Here is a 24,853-nt window from a genome sequence, read left to right as displayed (position 1 = left end):
TAATTTTAATTTTTATGATAAATATACTGAATATGTTGATGTTTTGATATAATATATAAATAATATAATACTAATCATGGTGTGTCTAAACTCTAACACCCCGTTCCCAAGTTGAACTTAACGAGAGAAAGGAAAGGAAATGGGCCTAGATATCCTTAGAAAATTAGTGGTTCTACTTGCGTTGAAAATTTTGCTGTTGAATTTTATCGCTTGTATGAATGTTCCACTCCAGTCGTCTTTGAATTATACTCCACGTATTTTCTTTCGTCGACCACATTTTCATAGAAGTCAAAACTTGGGCCATGGGGGATCCCTCATTTTTCAGCTCTTGTTTGAATTTTCAAGGATGCTTCCTAGCTAGTTCCCACGTTCATGGTTAAGGAATCGAAGTTTTTAATAGGCCTATTGCCATTTATACTCCACCCCATAGTTCGCACCAAAAAAGAAACAAAACTGTAATGGCCTCTCCAAATTGGGTGTTACTTATAATTCAGTTCACCATTCTTACACATCTTTCCGTTCTCACCATTACCCATGGAGATTCTGTCTGCGGAACCCAGGGTACTTATAAGCAAAACAGTGCATATCAAAAGAACCTCAACGACACGTTATCTTCTCTTACCGAATCACATAATGGAAATGGTTTCTTTACTGCATCTTCAGATTCTTCACAAGACGATGATCAGAGCACCACCACTACTTATGCCGTTGCCCTATGCCCTGGAGACTTTGATGTCGAGAGCTGTCTTGGATGTGTGAAGTCAGCTACCGAACGTCTAAGACGTGATTGCCCCAACCAAAAGAAAGCGACAGGGTGGTATTATGGTACGTGTATGTTAACCTACTCTAATAGCACATTTGAGAGAAACGATGAAGTTCTATCCATTCGAGAAAGTTATATCTCTAACTCGGATTCAATCCTTGATGCACTTGGAAACTTATTCAAAGAGTTACAGGGTAAAGCAGCTGTAGATGGGTACAATACAACATCTTACTCTGACGCTATCATTTTACCAAGGTCTACGGGGAGTATTCAAGCGACTATGCAATGCTTTCCCAATATATCTCACGACATATGTCATGAGTGTTTGATGAACGCTACTGATTATCTACTAACATGCTGTAATGGAAGTGCAGAAGTAGTAGTCTCCTACCGATACTCATGTTTCCTAAGATACGCCATTGATCTTGTCAACTTTTCAGATCCTCCAATGCCACCAACGAATCCGTCTACAATTCAACCTCCAGGTTCATGTGATTTTCTTTATTTTATTTTGTAGATTAGATATTTTCTTTAGTTTAGTGCATGGTGCACAGAAGGTCGATCAGTCTTTTGATATTTAGATCCGTGAAGGGAAAAATAGATCAAATGTAATCGGCCCAACCATAGCAGCTGCAACTGTAGCATTTGCCATCTCCACCTTTTTTATCTGGCTAAGGGTTCGCAGTAAAAAAGGTCAGCATATATAAGATTGATTTCATATATAATTATATACCTTCGTGATATCTAAGATTTAATCAAGATTTAAGTAATACAAAATATATTTTGATATCCACGATTGATTTCATATACGGAAAGAAGTATATTATTAATTGTTACAATGACCGAGGATTGGAATAATGTTAATGGTGCAGGGCACAAGGAAGAGGTGTTTGACGCATTAGACGATGACACTGGGGAGATAATTTACTTTAGATTAAATGAAATGAACGCCGCTACTAGCAACTTCTCAGTTGCAAATAAGCTTGGAGAAGGTGGTTTTGGTCCTGTTTTTTGGGTAATAATTAACCAAAACTATATCGATATGCGTTCCAGTTTTATTTTCTTTTGTTAGTTTATATTAACGAGTGATAAACTTAATCATAGGGAGAGCTTTCGGATGGTAAAAAGATAGCAGTGAAAAGACTTTCCCACAACTCCAGTCAGGGAATGCAAGAGTTCAAAACAGAAGTCAAACTAATTATAAAACTTCAACACAAGAATCTTGTTAGGCTTTTGGGATGCTGTATGAAAGGGAATGAAAGGCTTCTTGTCTACGAATACATGTGTAACAGTAGTCTCGATAAGTACCTTTTTGGTTTGTTTTCCATCCCTATATTGTTGGGTTAATCGGTTTTAGTATTTTAGGAGTTTATTTTTGTTTAGTTTAAATATGGTTTAATAGGAAAGTTTTTAGGATTTGTGTTTTGCTAGTTTTGCTATTGGAATAGGATTCTATTTTGTTTAGTATAAATAGATGTTAAAGTTTCAGATTAAAAAAAAAAATCACAGCAAGTTTTTTTCTAACGTGTCACAACAAGAGTTCAATTCTTTTTCTTTACCTTGGTGCACAAGGTTTAATACCAACCTTTTGTTAACACTTGGTATCAAAGCGCGGTTTCGTTGAAGGGGGTGTGATTCGAGGTTGATTAGTAGCAACCCCGGTTTCTTTTAATCGGGCTTGTGAGAGACTAACCGGAGGCGCGGAGTAAACGAACGGGAAGACGTCAAAGTAGGTGGCTTTGATTCGGTTCGTTTTGCGGGTGACGGAAGACGGTAAAGGTGGTCGTGACCTTGTCTTGTTGTCCGGTGGGAGAGTGCTCTCGGAACAAGCTTGATTAAAGAAGTCGGGGTTAAGGATAAAAGGATGGCGTTGGTTAAAGAAGGAGGTTCTTTGACATATCAAGTTCCGGTTTTGACTTCAACGAATTATCCGGTGTGGGCGGTTAAAGTCAAGTCAATTATGGATGCACATGACATATGGGAGACGGTCGAACCGAAGACGTCAGATAAAGCACCAGATCAAAAGAAGTCAAAACAAGCTCTTGCTTTTTTGTTTCAAGCGATACCCGAAGACATGGTGTTGCAAATGGCGAGTTACACCGACCCAAAGCAAGTGTGGGATGGGCTAAAAACACGGTATTTGGGAGTGGATCGGGTGAGAACGGCTCGACTTGCAACCTTAAAAAGGGAGCTTGAAAGTTTACGCATGAAAGAGGATGAAACGGTTGATGATTTTGTGACGAAATTATCCGGTTTAGCGTCAAAAGTAAGGAGTCTTGGATATGATCTTGAAGAAGGTGATTTGGTAAAAAGGTTACTAGATTCGATGCCTAAGTCGTTTCTCCAAATCGTGGCTTCAATAGAGCAATGTTTCGAGGTGGATTCAATGTTATTCGATGAAGCGGTTGGTAGATTGAAGGCGTACGAGGAGCGTATAAGAGGAACTGAGAAAGTGGAGGACACTCAAGGTGGGTTGTTGTTGGCTAGTGACGAAAAGTCACATGTTTGTAAGCATTGTGGCAATGGACGTTCAAATCGGGATGACTTTGGACATGGCCGGGGAAGAGGTCGGGGGTCCGGGAGAAGTCGAGATGGTAATGAACGTGTCCGGGATAAAAGTCACGTTAGATGTTACAAATGTGGTGAGCTTGGTCACTATAAAAACGAGTGTCCTAAATGGGAAAAAGAAGAAGCGGGTCTAATCGAAGAGGAACCGGCATTGTTTTGAACGACGAGTGACTCGTGTGACAAATCCGATTAAGGGGGTGATTGTTGGGTTAATCGGTTTTAGTATTTTAGGAGTTTATTTTTGTTTAGTTTAAATATGGTTTAATAGGAAAGTTTTTAGGATTTGTGTTTTGCTAGTTTTGCTATTGGAATAGGATTCTATTTTGTTTAGTATAAATAGATGTTAAAGTTTCAGATTAAAAAAAAAAATCACAGCAAGTTTTTTTCTAACGTGTCACAACAAGAGTTCAATTCTTTTTCTTTACCTTGGTGCACAAGGTTTAATACCAACCTTTTGTTAACATATATAACTCCCTCTCTTGCTCTTGTTCTTCTAGAGCCTGTTAAATTACTACCCATTTAATTCTTTTTAATTTAGAATTCATTTTATGAAAAAGATCTTGAAAAAGCAAAGGAACTGAACTGGGCTAAGCGTGTTAAGATAGTAAATGGAATAGCAAAAGGTCTTCGGTATCTTCATGAAGACTCTCGCCTCAAGATCATACATAGAGACCTCAAAGCTAGCAATGTTCTACTAGATGAGGAGATGAATCCAAAAATATCAGATTTTGGCACTGCTAGAATTTTTGGAACAAATCAAATCGAAGCTAATACTGATAGAGTCGTTGGGACCTAGTAAGTCTTTTTAATTTATACTTGATAACAATTGACATGTTCAAATCTTTATGTTATTTGTAACTAGTTCTATATAATCCTTGGATAGTGGATACATGGCTCCGGAGTATGCAATGGAGGGATTGTTCTCAATCAAATCTGATGTGTATAGTTTTGGTGTTCTTCTGCTTGAAATTATGTCTGGGAAAAAAAACAACAGGTTGTTCCACGAAGAGCATGATCAAAACCTGCTCTCCTATGTAAGCCAATTATGTTCTTTCAGTTTTTCAATAAGTTGAAAAATATGAAAGCAGATATCTACACACACACCATGTAGTTTAAAAATCTAATCATAGACCATATTTGACAATTGAAGGCATGGATGTTGTGGAAAGAAGGTAAAGGAGAGAAACTGATAGATGAAAATTTGAAGGATGATTGTCCTGTCGATGAGGCTCTTAAATGGATGCGTATTGCTCTATTATGCATTCAAGAAGACCCGAATGATCGTCCCACCATGTCTTCAGTTGCCTCTATGCTTGAAGGTGAATGGAAAATTGTTTCTGAGCCTAAACCTCCAATGTCTTTTGGCCAATTTATAATGTCTGATCAATCTTCTTCTACATGGAATGCTGATGACTCTGGGTTTTATTCTTCTAATGAAACAACACACGAGCAAGAAGGGAAATCTTCAGAAAATAATCGCATCGATCATGGAGGCTAGCTTCCAGTGAATATACAACATGTTACTGATATGCCATGCCAACATCGGTTATTAACTTATTATATATAAAGTGTGCTTACTATTCTTTTGTTTAAATACTCAACGAGTGTACTGGTTGCCATTGAATTGATTCAAGTAATACACAAACCTCTCTCTCCAATACTTTTCTTATCAGACTAGCATTTCAATTACTGTATTGTAATTTTTTTCATGGTATCAATGTACCACTTTTGAATGGGCCAAACTGTTTGACCAATACCACATAATCATTTGCACCCACAACATTTATAAAATTGCGGGAGAGGGCTGTATGAGAAAAGGAGGCTGTCTTTTTCTGTGAAGAAGCAACAAAACAGGGTAAACAGTGGATGAAGAAGAAGGGTATTTTGGGGAAATTTTCTGCTATATTCAATTGATAAAAAGACTGCAACATACAACTCTTTAAATACTAAAAGACTTCCAATAAACTAGGAAAAGTAAATGACCAAGTTTTGTTGCAAGTTTGGATTAAAGCCTTAGCTGGATGACCAAGTTTTGTTGCAAGTTTGGATTTAATACTAAAAGACATCCTATTTTTACGGTCAATTTTAAAACTTTTTATTTATGCTTTATTTATTTCAAAGTATAAAACTTAATGTGGAATTTGTTCCCAAAACATAATATATTTCTTGAAGAAAAAATTTTCATTTATATATAAAGCATTGGGATATTATCGTCAATATAGATACATAAGCATAAACATTGTCTTACAGGCCTTATAACATTTATTTATACTAATGGCCTACCAACTCCTCAAATCACTCATTATCCCTGTGCATTTGTACTGTCTCTTGTGATAAAAGGAAACTAAGTGGGTTAGACTTGAGGAATAGGTGAACACATATGGTTTTCAACCCACAATAATTAAGTTCTTTAATTATATAGTTCACATCAAATAATTCACCTGATTACCCATTCCCGTTACTCTCACATATTGGTCCTAAATTACTGATCTCAAGGGACTTATCCTAAGGATCAACACCATCAACGGGTAGACAATACTGTTTGGGTAATTCCTTTAGCAATATATGTCATTAAGGCAAACATGGGGGATAAAGTACATCAAATGAACATATAGTTCATTAACACCTACAGGTTGCGAGCATACTAACGTTTCCACTAGATTGTTTAGATTATTCTGTGGTCGCCATCTATACTCTACTAGATGACTGGTTCATCAATAATCAAGTCCTCTCATCATCATCTCATCATTTTCATCACCCATCACTACCCAATATAATTTATATAATTATATAAGAAAATACATGTATGATTAAACCAAGTAAAAGTTATATAATCTATCTAACACATATATTAAGTAATTCAGATAATAGGTACACATAACATTTAATCATCTAAATACATTATATCTATGTGTAAGATGAAAGTAACTATGCACTTACTTATTAAATTGAATGACTAAAAAGTTGGTCAGCGTTTCACTTTAGTACTTAGCCTTTCTTTTGATGTAACCTAGGTTCAATTATCACTAAGTTTTTGTTTAATATTTCTCGTGACTAAATATAGTCAAGATTCCTCAATAATTTCAATGTCTACATCAAGATATATCAAGTAAGGAGTAACCAGGTAAGATCATATCGGAGGTAGGGTCCGTTTGGTATACAGAGTATACTATTTATAAATCACGTACACTTTAAACACCTCACTAAATCTAGCCTAGGCATCACCCCCTGTAAGTAAATCAATCAGTATAACGACATGGATCTATTGATAAATATAAGTTACACTGAAAAGACTAGAGTGTAGCTTAATTTACAGAGGTTTTTCCTGACAAAAGTTTGAAAATCATACTCGCAGAGCTCCGACCTGATAGCTACCACTTGCCGATCACTCAGGGCCTCAGGGCTTAGCCGAAGAATGAAAACTAAAGGAAAAATTAGGCTAAAGTAGGGCAAAACTAAAGAGAGAGAGAGAGAGAGAGAGAGAGAGAGAGAGAGAGAGAGAAAGAGACTTGTATGGGTGTGTGGAACGAATGAGGTACGAAAGGCTTTATATAGGGCTCAAAATCCGAAAGCGCACCGCGCCTAGACATGGGGTGCACCGCACCCTATCTTCATCGGCAATCCTCTTCTCTCAGTGTTGCACGTGGTGATTTTCTACTAGGGTGACGTGGCCTTTCTAGAAACATGCGCGTTGCGCCTCTTTTGTGCGAGGTGCACTCGTGAAACTTCAAAAAATTGTAACTTTTTCATACGAACTCTAATTTTGACGCTCTTTATATCTACGTGTAGCTATCAACGAGATTTACAACTTTTATTTAGACTATGTCGGCTAATTCTCTATTTATTTTTTATTTATTATTTTGGAAGGGTGACACTGCTAATTTCCGTTTAAAATTCATATATTTTTCATACAACATCTGTTCTCGATTGTCTTTATATCAACGGACTCCTATTAATAAGATTTTCGACCCTCGTTTAGATTGTTTCGACAAAAAACCAACCGATATAAAATTCGATTTATGTGCTAACACAACTACGTTGAAACATCAAAAAATCATAACTTCCTCATACAAAGTTAGATTTGGACGTTCTTTATGCATGTTCTCGGTTTTACGATTACTACGACTTTCATTCAGGTTGCTGAGGCTAATAAGCAACTTATCGAAATTTCACTTTTTAAGACAACGTTGTCGTATCGGGTCGAACACGAAACTCCAACGGGTCACAACATCTTCGTTCTAAGCCCGATTTGAGCGTTCCTTATATCCACGTAATCCTCATCCCAACTACTTCGAATTTTATCAAGGTTATCCGGCTTAATTATTATTCAATTTAACACTTCTATTTTATTCCTATTTTATTATATTGTTTTAAACACGTATAATACATATAACTACACATAAAACACATAATAATCAAATAATTTTCTTTATTTATTTAATAGAAAGGTTACAATTGTTGACCATTACAATTACATCATCTTTTTAATTCCTAGCGAAAAAACGCGGGCATTACAATTCTCTCCACCATAGGATGATTTTGTCACAGAATCATGCATCAGCAAACAGATGTGGATAATGACTCCCATTTTGCTTTCTATCTCCTATGTGAGGTTCGGCCTAGATGTATGTTTCCATCACACAAGCACTAATTCCACCATCTTACGTCATAACTTTTTCTTCTTACGGTCAACAAGCGCTTCGGGTTCTTCAATCAACCTCTTGTTCTCATCAATCATTATCTTTGAAAGTGGAATCACATCAGGAACTTCTCCCGCGAACTTCCTTAAATAACACACATGAAAGCAGTGGCGGACCGTCTTAGGGGCCAGGGGAGGCCATGGTCTCCCCGCTTTTTGGTGTTGTAATATATGTATATACCCATCAATCTGATATTCAAGTTAAAAAAAATAAATAATAGAATGACTTATTTTTCTCCCCAGTTTCAGGATCATGTGAATATATATAATATAGATAGAAATACCCGGTAACAAAATTTTCGGAAGGATCACAAACGAGATCAAAACCAACCTTGTTTATTTAGGATTCTATAAAATAAGGAAACTTAAATTCTATAAAAACCCACAATCGAATCAAGATTACAACAATTTAGCCCAAGTTTGAGTTAAGAAAACTGAAAAGTTTAAACCAAAATCAAAAGTTTATTTCGGCCACCAGATTTCAGAATACTTTTTCTCTTAACTATCCCGAAGAACATCGCTGCCCATTAAGGTCATTGTTGTTTTGTACTCTTTTCCGGTCGCCGGATTGTTCACGTCATTGGTACCGTACGCTCTTTCTCCTATTCGCTAGTCGTTGGAGCCCGAACTGTTGACATTTGTCTGTTGAAACTTGGTCTTCGCCGTGCGCCGGCCATCGTGTCGGTTGGGTGTTCTTCGCTATTCCGCTGGACGCTGGTACTCTTCGTTCTCTATTCTCATTATCCGGTACATAGTTTTGTTCCTTCGTTTTTCTATATATATCTATTAATTTGTTTTCTTTCATTAGGAAAGTAGTGTCTAAGAATAAAGTAGAAAATATGAGTTGCACTTTGCAGAGCCTTTTTTATGAATCATGACTGCACACCTCTATGACGTTATGAATTATGGTACATATTCAGTTAAAATATATAAAAGTATATATACATTACTTTGTATTTATTAGTTTATTATTAATTTGTAACGACCCAAAAATCAAGGGTAAAAATTTTATTTTTCAATACAGTCAAAACACATATATCTTTAAATCCAAACGTTCCAAAAGCATTGCCAATTCAAAACATTTATCATAGTTCATCCCAAAATCACGAAATGCGAAAAAAACAGGTGTGTGTGCTACGATCAAGATGAGCCCTTCCTTTCCAAAACAATGATACTTGAAACCATAAACAAAACTGTAAACAGGAAGTTTAGTGAATTCTCTAGAGCATACCTGTCACACCCCCAAACCGAGTTGGCGGAAACATTCACGGACGGAGGACGTCATGTACAGTATCATAACAATGCAATATAGTAAAGAAGCAACAACATCATCCATTGTATTAATAGTATAATTTATACATGTGTGTTCTGTTCAATAATAATAAGACACAAAAAATGAATACTCAAAATAAAGACGAGTCTAGAAGTGCTCCGTTTTCTCAAAACCTGTCATCTGTACCTGTCTACTGGTGACCTGAGAATACAAGTTATTTTGAAAGAGAGGATCAACATTTAAGCTGGTGAGTTCATAAGTACTTTAGTGTCATTTGTTTGTATATGTTTGAAGAAAATGTTTGTAAATGTATACTGTAACTGTTTGTAAGTGCTTGATGTAAATGTTTGTAAGTATTGGTTGTAAATTTTTGTATCTCCTAGACAATCCTATATTTTCTATCTGAAATGTGGTCTTCTACCAAGACCCGACTGTTCTGTATGTTTGTTCTTTTGTAAAAGCATGTGTTTTTCCCAAGTATAACTATCATTACCAAAATATAGTTTTATATTACCAATTATGTGAGAAGATCACAATGTGAATGCAATGAGAAAATAATAAAGTACTGTAGTATTGTATATACTAACTACTGTTGTACTAACTACCTTAAATCAATTGTTAATTAAGGTATAATGTGATATGATTGTAACGATGCTTGATCGAATAGTAGAACACGACACTTAAATACGTCGAAATGGCATGACATACGTCACCCGTAGACCTACAGGTCCCACTGTAGCTAGCAGCAAGGTGTATGATGGTCAATCCAATATAGATCTATACACAAATTCACGCTTTCCCTCCAAGAGACTCTGGTTACAAAACGTGACACAACAGTATGATGCCATGCCATGAAGTAATGACTCACATTAATGTTATAGTATTCTTGTATTTGTATAGTATGCTCTGTCTGTTCTAGTGTATTGTGTGTTCTCTATGTATAATCTATAGTGTGTTCTCTTTGTATAGTATGTTCCTCTTTGTTTCTCATTATAGTATGTTCTTTATGTTCCTCGTTATTGTATGTTTGAACTGACTCATGTATGAACTGACTCTTTTATGTTTTATTGTTCTAGAAATAGTGAGTAGTAAACCTCTAAAATATACTTATTATAGTTTACTAGTAAAGTTGTTTGAATGACTGAGTATGTTTGTACACCTTTGCTACACAAAGGTGTTGAACTGAGGTAAAATATTTTATATCTATACACATATACATAATATATAACTAAGATTCAAACAACACTCGGAAAAACAACCTATACCCTAAGTCCACAACCAAACAATGAACATGAAATAAGGCGAGTTATTAGTCCTAAGTCCTTTCAACCTTATTTATATAACTATATATGTATAGACATGATGTTGACAATATATAAGTTTTAAAAGAATTTAATAAAGAGTTTAGCATATAAAAGAGTTTGATAAAGAGTTTAGCATGTAAAAGAGTTTGATACAATGTTTTGAAATAGTTTGCTTGATAAAACTGAAGGGTTTTGGTCCTAAGAACATCCTATGTGCTCATACAAACCCTAATGCTTGGATCTAGGTTTCTCTATTGTACATTCAAGTTATCCAAGACTATAAACCCTAATTCTAGCATTCAAGTAATCATATTAACATGAGAATAGGTTTAAGATATTACCTTGATTGTTATGTAGCAATAACAATCCCAAATCTCCTTGTATTGACTTTAGAAAGCTTAGAGTCACAATTGTCACTCCTCTAATGGTTCACAAACACCATAAGCAAGAGGATGAAGAGGAGAGAGGATGGAGGCTGCCCAAAACGTGTTCTAACCCTAGAATAAATCTTCGCCCTGTTTTTGGTCATAAGGGATCTCTTTATATAGGAGGCAATTAGGGTTGTCTAACAAGGAAACCCTAATTTGGATGCTTAAGCCCTAAGCAACCCATGGAGCCCTTTCCTTAAGGCCTTGGACGATTTCATATGGGCTTCCCCCATAGAATTCGTCCACCTTATAATAAAAGGCAATCCATGGCCCAAATTGCAATTATCTTATAATTACAATTCCAATCCCTTAAGGTTAATTAATCTCTTTTAGTCACAAAACTAATTACCAATTAATTCTTGACTAATATTAATTAAACAATATGATTTCTCCTTTAATATATTATTCTCATAATATATTAATAAATCATATTTAATCCTTTCTCTCCATAATTCATCCTATCAAGTTGCTTTGGTGAAGGCAACCCAAAAGGACCATGCACCATCGGGTCAAGTACATACCAAAATAGTTATGGACTTAGACACTAATCCAACAGTCTCCCACTTGGATAAGTCTAATAACTATTATGTGTATGACTTCAGATCCTAATCTGCAATCGTAGCTTTCCAAAGCCGTTGTCAACTCTGATCCTATCAGATACGCGTGTCCTTAGATAAGGGATCATATATTCCTCCATTCTAGATATCATATGAGATATGATTTCAAATCATTCTCTTTGTACTATATCTCGATTCCCGATTTATGACGACTGACTAATTGAACAAATCAAATTAGCCCTAGCCCGGCCGAGCATTTACGTTTGTCGTCACTAAATCATCGAGGGGCCCAAAGATATCGCTTTTATCCTACTTTGGATAAAAGGAACGGATAAACTTTGATACAATGCGTGCTTGCACTTACTCACCGAATCACACACAACAATATGTTTTATAACACCAAGTTACTAGTGCGTTTACATATTATCAATGTGCAACCGATTTGCAAGATACAACTCACACATCTCGGTTTCAAGAATATAAGATGTTACCGTCTCGCCAATCACTCGTGATACAATTCATGGAGTGATCCAAGTGAGCGTGGGTTTAATCCAATGCTCAAATCATATTTATAAGCACTCATGAACGTTGCAGCAAACATTTGCTTATGTCTAATACTCTTTTAGACAATCCACACACCAATTCACGACAATCTTCATTCATATCTACTTCCAACATATGAACGACTGTGGCCCGTTCGAATAATTCGATTATTCTTAATAAATTCAATTATTCTGGAAGTCAAAACATGCAAATGTGAAACACAAGAATAATACTAATCCCATATGGCCTCAAACCTTTGAGTATAAATAAAACTCCTTTTATTTATCACCATATCGATTACTCATTATTTGTCGTTTCGGGTAATCAACTTCTTACTTGAATTATTACACTTGTCCCATGCTCTTAGCATGCACACAATGTTTACCTATGGTTCTTACTTTTGTGAAATAGATCAAATTGAACACATTTCCAATCATTCTCATTTCACAACTCCAAATCCTTTTTCATAAGTGTAAGAATATCAAATTCTTGCCACTTATAGAATATGCTTGATTCTAACATTTTATGCAATCATCCTTTCATAATGTCACTGCACCAAAGTCACAAAGACTATTGCCAATGATATTACAAAGTCCTCTATTGGAGATTGTTACAATACAATTCCTTAGATATGATGTCTCTCACTCAAAGTACATTCCTTTGAACATCCTTTTGCATAAAAGTTTCTAATCTAGTCATAGATTTTCAATATTCAATTCACAATATGGACACGCTTCCATATTTTCCATATGACAACTCATTCTTAATAGAATCTTATCTATTCGTAATAAAGTCGATATGGTCCATCCAATATGGAAACATTTCCATATTTTCCATATGACAACTCATCCTTAATAAAATCGTTTCTATTCACAATAATGTCGATATGGTCCATTCAATACCATGTTTCCAACTACTCACAAGCAACCAATCCTCGTCGAACTTTGGATTGTCCTTTGATAGTTGTTTAATTATTTTAGTCAAAACCAATTCTAGTCCCTTTTCCCTCTAAATGCGCTTGACATTTGGAAAATTTTAGAATGGTCAAACATTAAAGCATTTGCAATCGATCCTATACCCGAAGCGTATGTGACACGACACATAATGTTTTATTTGCTATGTTCTCAAAATTCGAATTGTGAAGAGGAATGCCGTAATCATAATCGAAATTTTAAGAACACACTATGTACCCTTGACTAAATTTATTAACATTTCTCAACCTAATCCTTTAGATTTGAAATGAAGCATAATATTCTCTCCCTTAATTATAGCAAAACAACTTTACAACCCTTACGACTTTGCAAGGTATAACTCTTGTTTTCTATAATTAATATTGCCAACTTGCAATACGTGCCTTAATAATCATACAATCATAAAATTTATTCTCCCACTATCATGATGAGTATTATAAAACATAACACTTATGCTCCCACTAGCTTTGACATGTATTCAGAAACAGCTTAACTTTCAGAAAAACAATGCTTATTGAATTTCTTAAGTTCACGTTTCTAATACTTAGTGCTTTGATAATCTTTTATCAAGGCTTCTTGAACTTATACACCTTTGCCTTAGATAGTTCATATGTGTGTGTAAACAATTGCCAAACCTCACAATTCAAATTATGGAAAGGGATACCGTAACCATAATCGAATTCGAGAATGCAATTTTACAATCACTATCTTCTTAAAATCTTTCTTAATGAAAGCATTTCCTCACAATCATTTTCATGAAGGAGGAAATCTTATGACACTTAGATTTAAACGTTGTATTTGTTCCTATCCGTGTGAATTTGTCAAAACCAAAGTTTACGACAAATTTAAACTCATATGGATCGAACTTTCTTAATCTCGATTTCTTGCCTTATGGTAGCACAGCTGCCCACCATGTTTTCCAAGTAGTTAAGCAGCTCACCTTTTCTTATCAATGTACTTTCCATTGATCAAGGTCCTTGCCTTTTATGCATTCAAATGAGAACTCATAGGACTCACATGCATAATTAACTCGATTGGATTGGCACAAAAACAAAATAATGTTAACACGATAGGTTGTAAACCTCAACTCGTGTGCTAGTGATGATCGATAAGGTTTATATGATTTGTTCTTGAAACCTTTCAAGACTATTAAGACTCCCACTGACTCCTTGACATATAAGATTCTCTTGTCAATAAACATTTCTTGACAAACACATTTGATGAATGTTACAACTTTCCACATTTGATGAATGTTACAAACTTTCTTAATACTTTTCACTCAATGTCACAATCTTAACTTTAAGACTTGTTTTGGAGCGAAGTATGATTGACTTCTTGATTTAACCATTTCTTCAATTCTTGAATCCTCTTCTTAGACATGCAATTGTACTAAGACTCTCTTAGAGGATCAATTGAAATATGGTTCTTAATCATTAAGACCTATCATAAAGCATAAAAGCTACTCTCTCTTCTTCTTAGAATGGAGAAACTTTTATCTTTCTACCTACTTGATTCTTCTTATTCGTTTTTCTATTGATTTAAACTTTTTTTAATCAATTCCGAATTACACTTAATCTTATAAGTATAATTATATTTACTAAACCTTTAGTAAATCATGACGAATATCTTGGTTACTCTTATGGTGGACTTGATCAATACACAACTTTGTGTACTTAATCTCCTAATCCTTCACTTGACACTTTGTCAATGAATTAGTCTAATTTCCAAATATGAAATTTCTCATTCATCGTGCAACCAAATTGCATGATTCCAAGTTTCTGTCCAATTGAAACTTGGGCGATGAGAAACTCTCCCTAGTTGGTAAACTCTCGACTTTCCATAAATAACATAATAAGAACCAAATCCATTATTGCTAATAATAGAAACATTCAAACATCAATTTTTCATATACGCCATTGCAAGGATAAATAAATAATATAAAATCAAAATTTATTTTATTGCGGAAAAATTTTGTCCTTACAATGCAATTCATTGAAAAACTATGCTAATACATCTTTCTTAGCAATCTAATTCTAACTCTAAGTAGTAGCTCAAGAATCTAATCTTCGAGAAATGCGATCGAAATCCATTCCTTCACGGTTAGATTCTGCTCACTTCTTCCCTTAAGCTTCCTTTCTTTTCTTCGATCCTACAAAACATCAATTGCAATCTTATCACATTATGTATTAAGAATCTAGAATAGAAGCTTAAAAAAGTTAGTTAATGGATTTTACCTATATTAGAGCCATACGTTGGGACTCTCCCATCTCTTAGATCTCTTAGGTAAATGGGGCAGCTTCGTCTCCAATGCCCTTTCTCTTGGCAATAAAAGCAAATTGACTCTTTTGGAACATGACATGGAACTACTTTAGACATTGCCTTTCTCTTATGATCAAACTTTTCGATCATTGCATGTCTTTCGTTGCCATTGTCTATATCCATAGAGGTCTTGAAGGCTGATTCACCAATCAACTTTGCTTTTTCTATTGCGCCAAACCATTGTTGATTCAGCAGCAATAAGCATATAGGTGAGATCTATAAGGGTCACGTCGTGGTTCATCATATAGTACTCTCTTACGAACTCACTATACGAGTTAGGAAGTGACTGAAGAACCCAATCAACGGCCATCTCCTCAGCGACAACGGATCCCATCATTCTTAACCTATCAATGTGTGACTTCATCCCTAGGACGTGTGCACACACCGACTTTCCTTCTTTATGTTTACTTGCCAAAAGGGCTTGAGTGATATTGAACCTTTCAATTTTTCGTTCTTGTGGGTTAAGGAGAATAATTGGAGGAGGAGGAGGAAGTGAAGTATGATCTCTTGTTCCTCGATCGAATCGTGGAATATCATCTTCATGTGGAATGCTTGTTCCACGGGATTTGAGAAGACCACAGTTGTCAAACTTTGACATCTACAAAACGGGAGGAAATAAATTCAAGTTAGTTGATTGATTGAGTCCTTAGTAAATCACCCAAATGAGATACTAAGGCTAGGACCCAACACAATATTCTACAACTCGGGAGAGGGATGCCGTAACCCAAATTGCAGAACATTTGAAGGTAAGTGAATGACGATTCACTAATTTCCACCATGAAAAACGAAAAAGAAATTTAAGTTTTAAATCTATGAAAACTCCTAGATCCTTTGAGATTCATTGAACATTTCAATGGCATGTTTAAATCTCGATATGCCCCTCTTGTTTGTGACTGGGATGCCGAGGATCACAAAGTGGGTGTGAATAACCATGCAAACTTACATGGTGCCCTCACATGTTACAGTCACCTATTCGATGTGCCGGTAAACCACACACGCTCCACCAAAGTATGACAAACATTGAGTCACCCTTTGCTACCTTTGCTTAGAACCATTTAGTGTGCCGGTAAACCACACACGCTCCACTAACGTCTTCGCAAGGGCACAAAGTGTAATTTCATGGAATTGCATCAATTCACTTTTGCCTAAGTAAGATGAAAACATTTAGTTACTTTTATAATTCATTATACTTATAATGGAAGGTTTTCGTCCTATCCTACCCGTTCGGCTAACGACCCTCCACTAGTCAAGAGTGCGGTGGGTAAGAGAGGATACCCATTCAATCGCCATTTTATAGGTAATTTCCTTAAACACCCCTTATAGACCAGCTTCGTGAATGAGGCCTACTAACGGTAAGACTGACTTTTACTCATACATATATATAATGTTAGACTTTTAATGTTATATGTATATAGTATAGGGTGTATTTTACACTTTTAAAATACTAGGTGGTTTAATTTAACAATTATACTTTTAATTCAATTAAATTGTTAACCTAAACTTTTATGGATTTATTAAACCTCTTTTAATTATACACCTTAATTAATTAATAAAACCATAAGGGAGTGATTTGAACTTTTCAAAACATTACTAGGGTTTTAGAATTTAACATTCCTAATTAAACTTTTAATCAACTTTTAAATTCCAAAACTTGAGGGCAAGTTTTGAAACATTTCAAAACATTAGGGTTTAGAATTTAAATATACATCAAAATTAAACTATTAATCAAAATTTAAATTCCAAAACTTGAGGGCAAGTTTTGAAACCTTTTTCAAAACATTAGGGTTTCAACTATTTAAATTTCAAAACAACAAAACTTTTGGGTTCAAATTTAAACTATAAAACCTAAAGGGGAAAATATGAAACTTTTCAAAGCACAAGAATCAAATAACAAATAATCTAAATTAACATTTAATCACATAATTATCCATATTTGATTTATTTAATGATTTCTTGCACAACAATTTACCAATTTAATCAAAATAATTAATCAATTATCACATAAGGAAACAAATATTTTATTAATTCATAAATATCTTCAATTAGATCGAGAATATAGTCAAATATATCATAAAATCGGATTTATATTGATCTAATATGATAAGGTAACTATCCTTAAGCAAAAGCAGCAAGAAATCCCGGTTTTCCCTCACACTGACCAGCCGACTCGTCGAGTCAGGCATGGACTCGTCAAGTTCATCATGAACTCGGCGAGTTCATCTAGAAAACTCGACGAGTTCTGACCCCAGAAGCACAAAAATCGAATTTTTTCAACATACAAAGCATCAATACAATAGAAGCCAATCAAGGCTCTGATACCACTGATGGGTTTTGGTCCTAAGAACATCCTATGTGCTCATACAAACCCTAATGCTTGGATCTAGGTTTCTCTATTGTACATTCAAGTTATCCAAGACTATAAACCCTAATTCTATCATTCAAGTAATCATATTGATCATGAGAATAGGTTTATAATATTACCTTGATTGTTATGTAGCAATAACAATCCCAAATCTCCTTGTATTGACTTTGGAAGGCTTGGAGTCACAAGTGTCACTCCTCTAATGGTTCACAAACACCATAAGCAAGAGGATGAAGAGGAGAGAGGATGGAGGCTTCCCAAAACGTGTTCTAACCCTAGAATAAATCTTCGCCCCGTTTTTGGTCATAAGGGATCTCTTTATATAGGAGCCAATTAGGGTTATCTAACAAGGAAACCCTAATTTGGATGCTTAATCCCTAAGCAACCCATGGAGCCCTTTCCTTAAGGCCTTGGACGATTTCATATGGGCTTCCCCCATAGAATTCGTCCACCTTATAATAAAAGGCAATCTATGGCCCAAATTGCAATTATCTTATAATTACAATTCCAGTCCCTTAAGTTTAATTAATCTCTTTTAGTCACAAAGCTAATTATCAATTAATTCTTGACTAATATTAATTAAACAATATGATTTCTCCTTTAATATATTATTCTCATAATATATTAATAAATCATATTTAATCCTTTCTCTCCATAATTCATCCTATCAAGTTGCTTTGGTGAAGGCAACCCGAAAGGACCATGCACCATCGAGTCAAGTACATACCAAAATAGTTATGGACTTAGACACTAATCCAACAAAAACATCTTGAAGTATAAGAAATCCATTTGTTTGATAGTTATTAATCACATGTGATTGATATAATAACTATGATGTTTCAACTTTTATTCCGCCCTCCCCCCCCCCCCCCCCCCATAAAAGCATTTAAAATCATTTAAAATGTAAGTTAGGGGTATGAACTCACCTGTAATGAGTGATTCAAATGCAAGATCGATTGTAGGATGCTAAGTGTTAAGTGAAGTCTCGAGCACAAACGGATCCTAATAAGCATATAATGACATATATATGGATATAATTAGTGTATAAGCAACTAATCATCATAGAGAATCACCTTATGGCCTAGGAAACACTTATATTGAAGTGTTACAATCACAAAGGATTGCAGCTAAGGGGTTTACGGCCACACAATGGAGTTTACGGCCATTGTGTTTACGGCCTAAGTGGTATACGACCATGGAGTGTACAGTCATGGAGTTTACAGCCGTACACTCATGGGAGAACTTGAAAATGAGGTGTTTTATGGCCCTAACAAGCATTCCCTATGATTTTAAGATCTTATGTTTGGACTTAAAATGAATTTGAGGCCAAAACATGCACCAATAAAAGGGTTTACGACCATGCAAGGGTTTACGGCTGTAAACTCTTGGTGTTCATGCATAATATGAAGTTTCAAGGCTAGGGGTCATGTGTTTCTTAAGCTTGACTGGAAGATAGAAGAGGTACTCACGTTTTCGAAACTTGGGAGGGGGTTCACGGTCCAAGAACTAGTAGGTGTTCTTGGTGAAAGTCTTGAATACTTGAAGATCTACCCATAAAGATGAATTTCATGGATGAAATCAAAAGGTGATACTAGATTAAGAAGGTTAACAAGTAATCAAATGGAAGAATGGCTTACATTTTTAAAGATCAAGGTGAAATTTCTTGATGATACTTGAGAGGAAATCGAGTTCTTGAGATGAGAGTGTGAGAAAAAGGTGAAAAAAATAAAGGTATGTCATATTTGAGGGGAAGAGTTCATGGCCAAGGAGGTGTTTATGGCCATAAACTCTAGTTTACGGCCGTAAACTCCATATGATGGAGTTTCCGGCTTGTATGCTGCACACTGAACTCTATAGGATACTTCCTAACACTCATTCCTTGAAGGTAGTAGGTTTAGAACACTCAAACAGACCCTAAACAATGCTAAAAGATAGCAAAAACGAGTCTGACTTTGATTGAATAGAATGGTTGTACAAGATAGAAATTTCGGGTTGTCACATCATCCCCCCGTTAGTGAGAATTTTGTCCTGAAATTAGAGTTTAAGCAATTACAAATCACTAAGCGAAAAGATGAGGATATTTCAGTTTCATTTGATCCTCGCGCTCCCAAGTGAATTCAGGTCCCCGCTTGGCATTCCAGCGAACCTTCACTATCGGGATACGACTTTGCTTTGTTTACTTGACCTCTCGGTCCATGATCTCTATTGGTTCTTCCACGAAGTTTAGGCTCTCGGTGATCTCAATCTCGTCGAGTGGGATTACAAGAGTCTCATCGGATAGACACTTTTTCAAGTTTGAGACGTGTATAGTAGAGTATACGTTACTAAGTTCGTGAGGTAGTTTGAGTTTGTAAGCTATAGGGCTGATTCTAGCGATAATCTCGAAAGGACCTACATATATTGGATTTAGCTTTCCACGCTTACCGAAGTGTATCATGCCCTTCCAGGATGAGACCTTTAAAAGGACACAGTTACCAACCTGGAATTACAACGATTTCCTTCACCTGTCTGCATAACTTTTCTGTCGGTCTCTAGAGGCTTTCAATCGTACACGAATTTGAACGATCTTCTCTGTCGTTTCTCAAATGATCTCCGGACCTGTGAGAGTGCTCTTAGGAACTCGTCCTTTAGCTAACTGCGTGTCACCCACCTCAGCCCAACACATAGGGGATCTGCACTTCCGTCCATAGAAGGCTTCAAATGGAGCAGCCTTTAAGTTTGTGTGATAATTGTTATTGTAGGAAAACTCGACAAGGGGTAGATGAGTATCCCATGCTTTCCCGAAGTCTACCACACAGGCTCGTAACATATCTTCCAAGGTTTGAATAGTCCTCTCACTTTGTCCGTCGGTTTGTGGATGGTAGACTGTTGTGACAACCCGAAATTTCCATTCTGTACAACATACCAATTCAATAGAAAGTCAACCTCATTCCTGCTATCATTCATCATAATTTAGAGTCCATTTGATAGTTCTGAGCCTTGTACACTTAAGGAAGAAGTGTCGGGGTTTATCTGCAAAATTTATAGCACAAAGACCGAGCCTTAAGCACATTAACCATGAGTTCACGGCCACCACATGGGAGTTTACGGCCGTAAACTCCATGTGGGCCATAAACTCACCTTATATAGTGAAGATGAAGGCCATTTGTCCATTTCTTTCATTTCCTTGGCCCAAATCCTCTCAAGTACCATCCCGATCTTCGTCCCCGATCTTCAAAACTCATAATTTTCTTTCCCTAACTAGTTGATATCTTAGATGATCTAGTAATCTTACATGATTTCATCCGTGAAATCATTCCATTTTGTAGATTTTCAAGATCCACCAAGAACACACATTAGTGTTCTTGGCCAGAAACGACCATTCAAGCTCTTAGATTGTAAGTACCCTTGATCCAACTCACTGTACACTAGGTATATCATGTTTAGAGCTTAGAAAACATAAGAAATCATGGGATTCAAGGAGTTTACGGCCAAGACATGTTCTTGGGCCGTAAACCCCTTTTAAGGGTGCAAATGACACCCTAACACCTTACTAAGCTTTGGTTCATAGAACATTACCCCATGGACCTAAGGACCAAGATTCACGACATGGTACTCCTTACTATGAGTTTACGGCCGTAAACTCATGGGGAAGTGGTCTTAGGGCCGCAAACACCATACATGGTCATTTTAGGACCATAAACTCCCGTATAAGGCCTTGCACTCCTTTGTTGCAACCCGATAGCCTCCTAGCACTTGACCAAAGTGTTTTCCTTGCAATAAGATGTTTATACATGTTTAATTAGTGGTTTAATCACTAATTGTTTATATACATATGTCTTCATATGTAATTAGGATCATTGTGTGTGTCTTAGTCTTCACTTAACACCCAGTACTTGTCCGACACTTCCATCCAATCCACTCGCTGCAGGTGAGTTCATACCCCTTGAATTAACCTTTTAAATGTTGCTAAATGTTTTTGAATGATTTATGGGGGGGCGGGAATACAAGTTGAGTCATGCTAGTTATTATATCAATCACATTTGATTAATAACTAACATACAAATGAATTTACTATACGTTAGCTGTTTTACCAAACATATTTCTTCAAAGGACTTTCTTAAACGTTTTTATATGTTTTAAAACTCTTTATCAAACTGCTTTATACACTATATGTTTCTTTTCAAACTCTATTACCAATGTATTTCAAACAAAGGTTTTCTTTATACTTCAACTGGTTATTCAAACAAATACTTTCAAACCGATTTATAAATTGACATCAAGTCAATCTTTTCTTAGATATTAATCTTTTTCAAAGGTTTTACAAAACTTCTTTTATGCTTTTATATTATCAAATGCATGCCCACATATGTATAGTTATATAAGAAATGCTTAAAGGACTTAGGAATGCTAACCCGCTTTATTTCCTTTTCCCCGTTGGGATGTGGTTTGGTAGGGTATCGGGTATCCGTCCGAATGTCGTCTAAATATTCGTTATATATTATGTATACATATGTAGACATAAAAGTGCCTTCAGTCACTTCAGTACCTTTAGCTAGCAAAGGTATACTTTCGTTGATACTTGTACATTTCTAGTAACTATTATAGGTATAGTTAGGAGATACTACTTTCTATTCCTATTACAAGGAATTACACCAGAGTCAGTTCATTGATGAGTCCATACGAATACATGTTGCTTGTAGAGATACACTTACTTGGATACACTTACATAGATACACTTACTTGGGTACACTTACATAGATACACTTACTTGGATACACTTACATGAAGACCTTTACATAGATACCTTGTTGAAAGCATGCCTGTATATGTATAGTTATATAAATAATGTTTAAAGGACTTAGGAAGGCTAACCCGCTTTATTTCCTTTTCCCCGTTGGGATGTGGTCTGGTAGGTTATCGGGTATCCGTTCGAAGGTCGTTTAAATATTAGTTATATATTATGTGTACATATATAGACATAATAGTTCAAGTCAGTCGGTTCAGTGCATTTGGGTAGCAAAGGTATACGTTCATATACTCCTAGTAAACTTTTAGGTATATACTTACTTACAGTGGGTCTCGTGAGAAGACTACTTACTTACAGCGGGTCTTGTGAAAAGACTACTTACTTGCTTACTTTCAAAACAGTAGGGTCTTGATAGAAGACTACTTTCAAAATAGTAGGGTCTTGGTAGAAGACTTCTTTTATAGGGATCATAGGGATTTCTAGGGTTATTCAAACGCTTTCCATTACTTACAAACATTTTCATACTGATACGACTTTCTTTCAAAACAATGTCAAGACTTTCATTACAAGCTTTACAAATCAAAGACACATTAATACTTATGAATTCACCAGCTTTTTGGCTGATACTCGCTTTCAAAATAACTTGTATTCTCAGGTCACAAATAGACAGGTACGACGATCAGGTTTGTGAAGACGGAGCAATCCAGACTCGACTTATTCCGATTATTCATTTTATTGTTGTATATTATGATAGAACACACTTGTAACTAAAATTATACTATTAATGCAATGGATGATGTTGTTTCTTGTTTACTACTTTACATGGTTGTGATACATTAGATGATGTCCTCTGCCCCAGAACGTTTCTGCCGTTCTCGGTATTGGGGTGTGATAGATTGGTATCAGAGCATTGTTTAGTGTGAATTGACTATATCAACCCATAAAAGATATACTAACTATAAATACATAGGGATTAAAAATACTCTGACCAAGAGTTTATACTTTAAAATAATACAATATTTGATTAAGTATACGTGCCTGCATTCATACTAAAATCAGTGTCACTAGGACAGTACAAAAGAATTACGATTGTTGGGCAACACAAGTGGACTTAGAGACATATAGTCAAAACTGAGAAGATATAGCCTGATCAACTATATTATTCGAGGGTTGACTAGCATGTGCCTAAGTATAATTGTGTGGTTGCAACAAGTCTAAAATATTACCAACAATACCACAATGAGAACAATAAAACATAAACCTAAAATACTATTGGAGTATTTGGTGTTACTATAAGTACATTATACTTGAGAGCTAAAAAGGATCTTCATTACTAAGTTGATAGTTACTAAGTGGATACACTAAGGCTATGTGTAACTAGGATGTTATGGACTTAGAATCTGTGAAAATTTTACTTTACCCCTATTCTTTGTGAATTTGGAGTTAAGGTCACTTATTCAAAGGCCTATCCTGTTGAAATTACATATGACTGGTATGCACTTTACATATAGCGATGTAACTAATAAAGATTTTCTAATAATTATCTTAGTTAGTTCTTATCACCCCTTTTCTCGCGCTTATATCATCATTGGATTCCATCCCTACGACAACCCGTACTACCCTAACCACAACAATGCTAGAGGACTCAGAGAGGAGCCAAAGAATGATCACCCTGCTGAAGACCTTTCTGGTAGTTTTCGCCGCAGATAGAACCTCATCGACTTCTCTTTAGGAAATAACCTAGTTATGTAAAACTCTGGTCTAATTTCCAATCGCTAAAAATCTTAGACCTGTTAGGCCTTAAATAAGTCGTAGTCCTGTCAAAACTTTCCCATCTGAGTTAATGTAAGGCCTCCTACTAAACCATTTTCCCGAACATGCTATCGTCTGTTAGTTCTAAATCTACATTCAATCATGATGTTGGGCTATGGAGAGTTAGTCCATGAGTCATTCTCATCAACTTTCATATTCGAATTCTTATCATTGTTCCTATCTTTTAAACTTATAGTTAAAAGATGCCGCCACACAGAAATCTAAGGCGTAACCCTAATAACGAAACACCAATACCACCACCTCCTCCACCACCTCTGCCACCCCCTTAATTCGATGCTGCCATGTTCCAAGCAGCTTTCACAGCGGTAGTAGCGGCTGCCGTGTCAGCCATCAATGCTCCAGTCCCTAGTGGATCGGGAACAGGTGCACCTCCTTCCCACCATGGCGAGAGCCATGGGCATCCCTGAGAGTGCACCTATAAAGATTTTTCGAATGCCAAACCCCTGAATTTTAATGGATCCGAAGGAGTGATGATTTGAAGGCAATGGATAGAAAAGACGGAAG

General features: G+C 35.8%; 1 protein-coding gene across 3 annotated transcripts; it reads left to right on the top strand.

Moving 5' to 3' along the window:
- The first annotated feature begins 292 nt into the window (after positions 1-292).
- LOC111905904 (cysteine-rich receptor-like protein kinase 18) lies at positions 293-5,066 on the top strand. 3 transcript variants are annotated; one of them, XM_023901639.3, is made up of 8 exons: positions 293-825; positions 949-1,248; positions 1,355-1,456; positions 1,636-1,778; positions 1,868-2,078; positions 3,889-4,126; positions 4,215-4,365; positions 4,482-5,058. In XM_023901639.3, the coding sequence occupies exons 1-8, from the start codon at positions 459-461 to the stop codon at positions 4,827-4,829; spliced, it is 1,860 nt and encodes a 619-aa protein (XP_023757407.1). In that variant the 5' UTR covers positions 293-458; the 3' UTR covers positions 4,830-5,058. The 3 variants fall into 3 exon arrangements, with proteins under 3 accessions (XP_023757407.1, XP_023757406.1, XP_042753474.1); XM_042897540.2 differs by having other exon boundaries at positions 686-825; positions 957-1,248; positions 4,482-5,066; XM_023901638.3 differs by having other exon boundaries at positions 293-1,248.
- The last annotated feature ends 19,787 nt before the right edge of the window (positions 5,067-24,853 follow it).

Source organism: Lactuca sativa, chromosome 8, assembly GCF_002870075.4.
Source record: "Lactuca sativa cultivar Salinas chromosome 8, Lsat_Salinas_v11, whole genome shotgun sequence".
Lineage (NCBI taxonomy): Eukaryota > Viridiplantae > Streptophyta > Magnoliopsida > Asterales > Asteraceae > Lactuca > Lactuca sativa.
This window is presented reverse-complemented; position numbering and strand designations above follow the sequence as displayed.

Excerpts from the sequence above, each read along its gene's own strand:
- LOC111905904 (XM_023901638.3), top strand. The coding sequence starts at position 459 with ATGGCCTCTCCAAATTGGGTGTTACTTATAATTCAGTTCACCATTCTT. Across the intron at positions 2,079-3,888 it reads TCTCGATAAGTACCTTTTTG|ATCTTGAAAAAGCAAAGGAA; the intron begins GTTTGTTTTCCA and ends TTTATGAAAAAG. Across the intron at positions 4,127-4,214 it reads GATAGAGTCGTTGGGACCTA|TGGATACATGGCTCCGGAGT; the intron begins GTAAGTCTTTTT and ends ATCCTTGGATAG.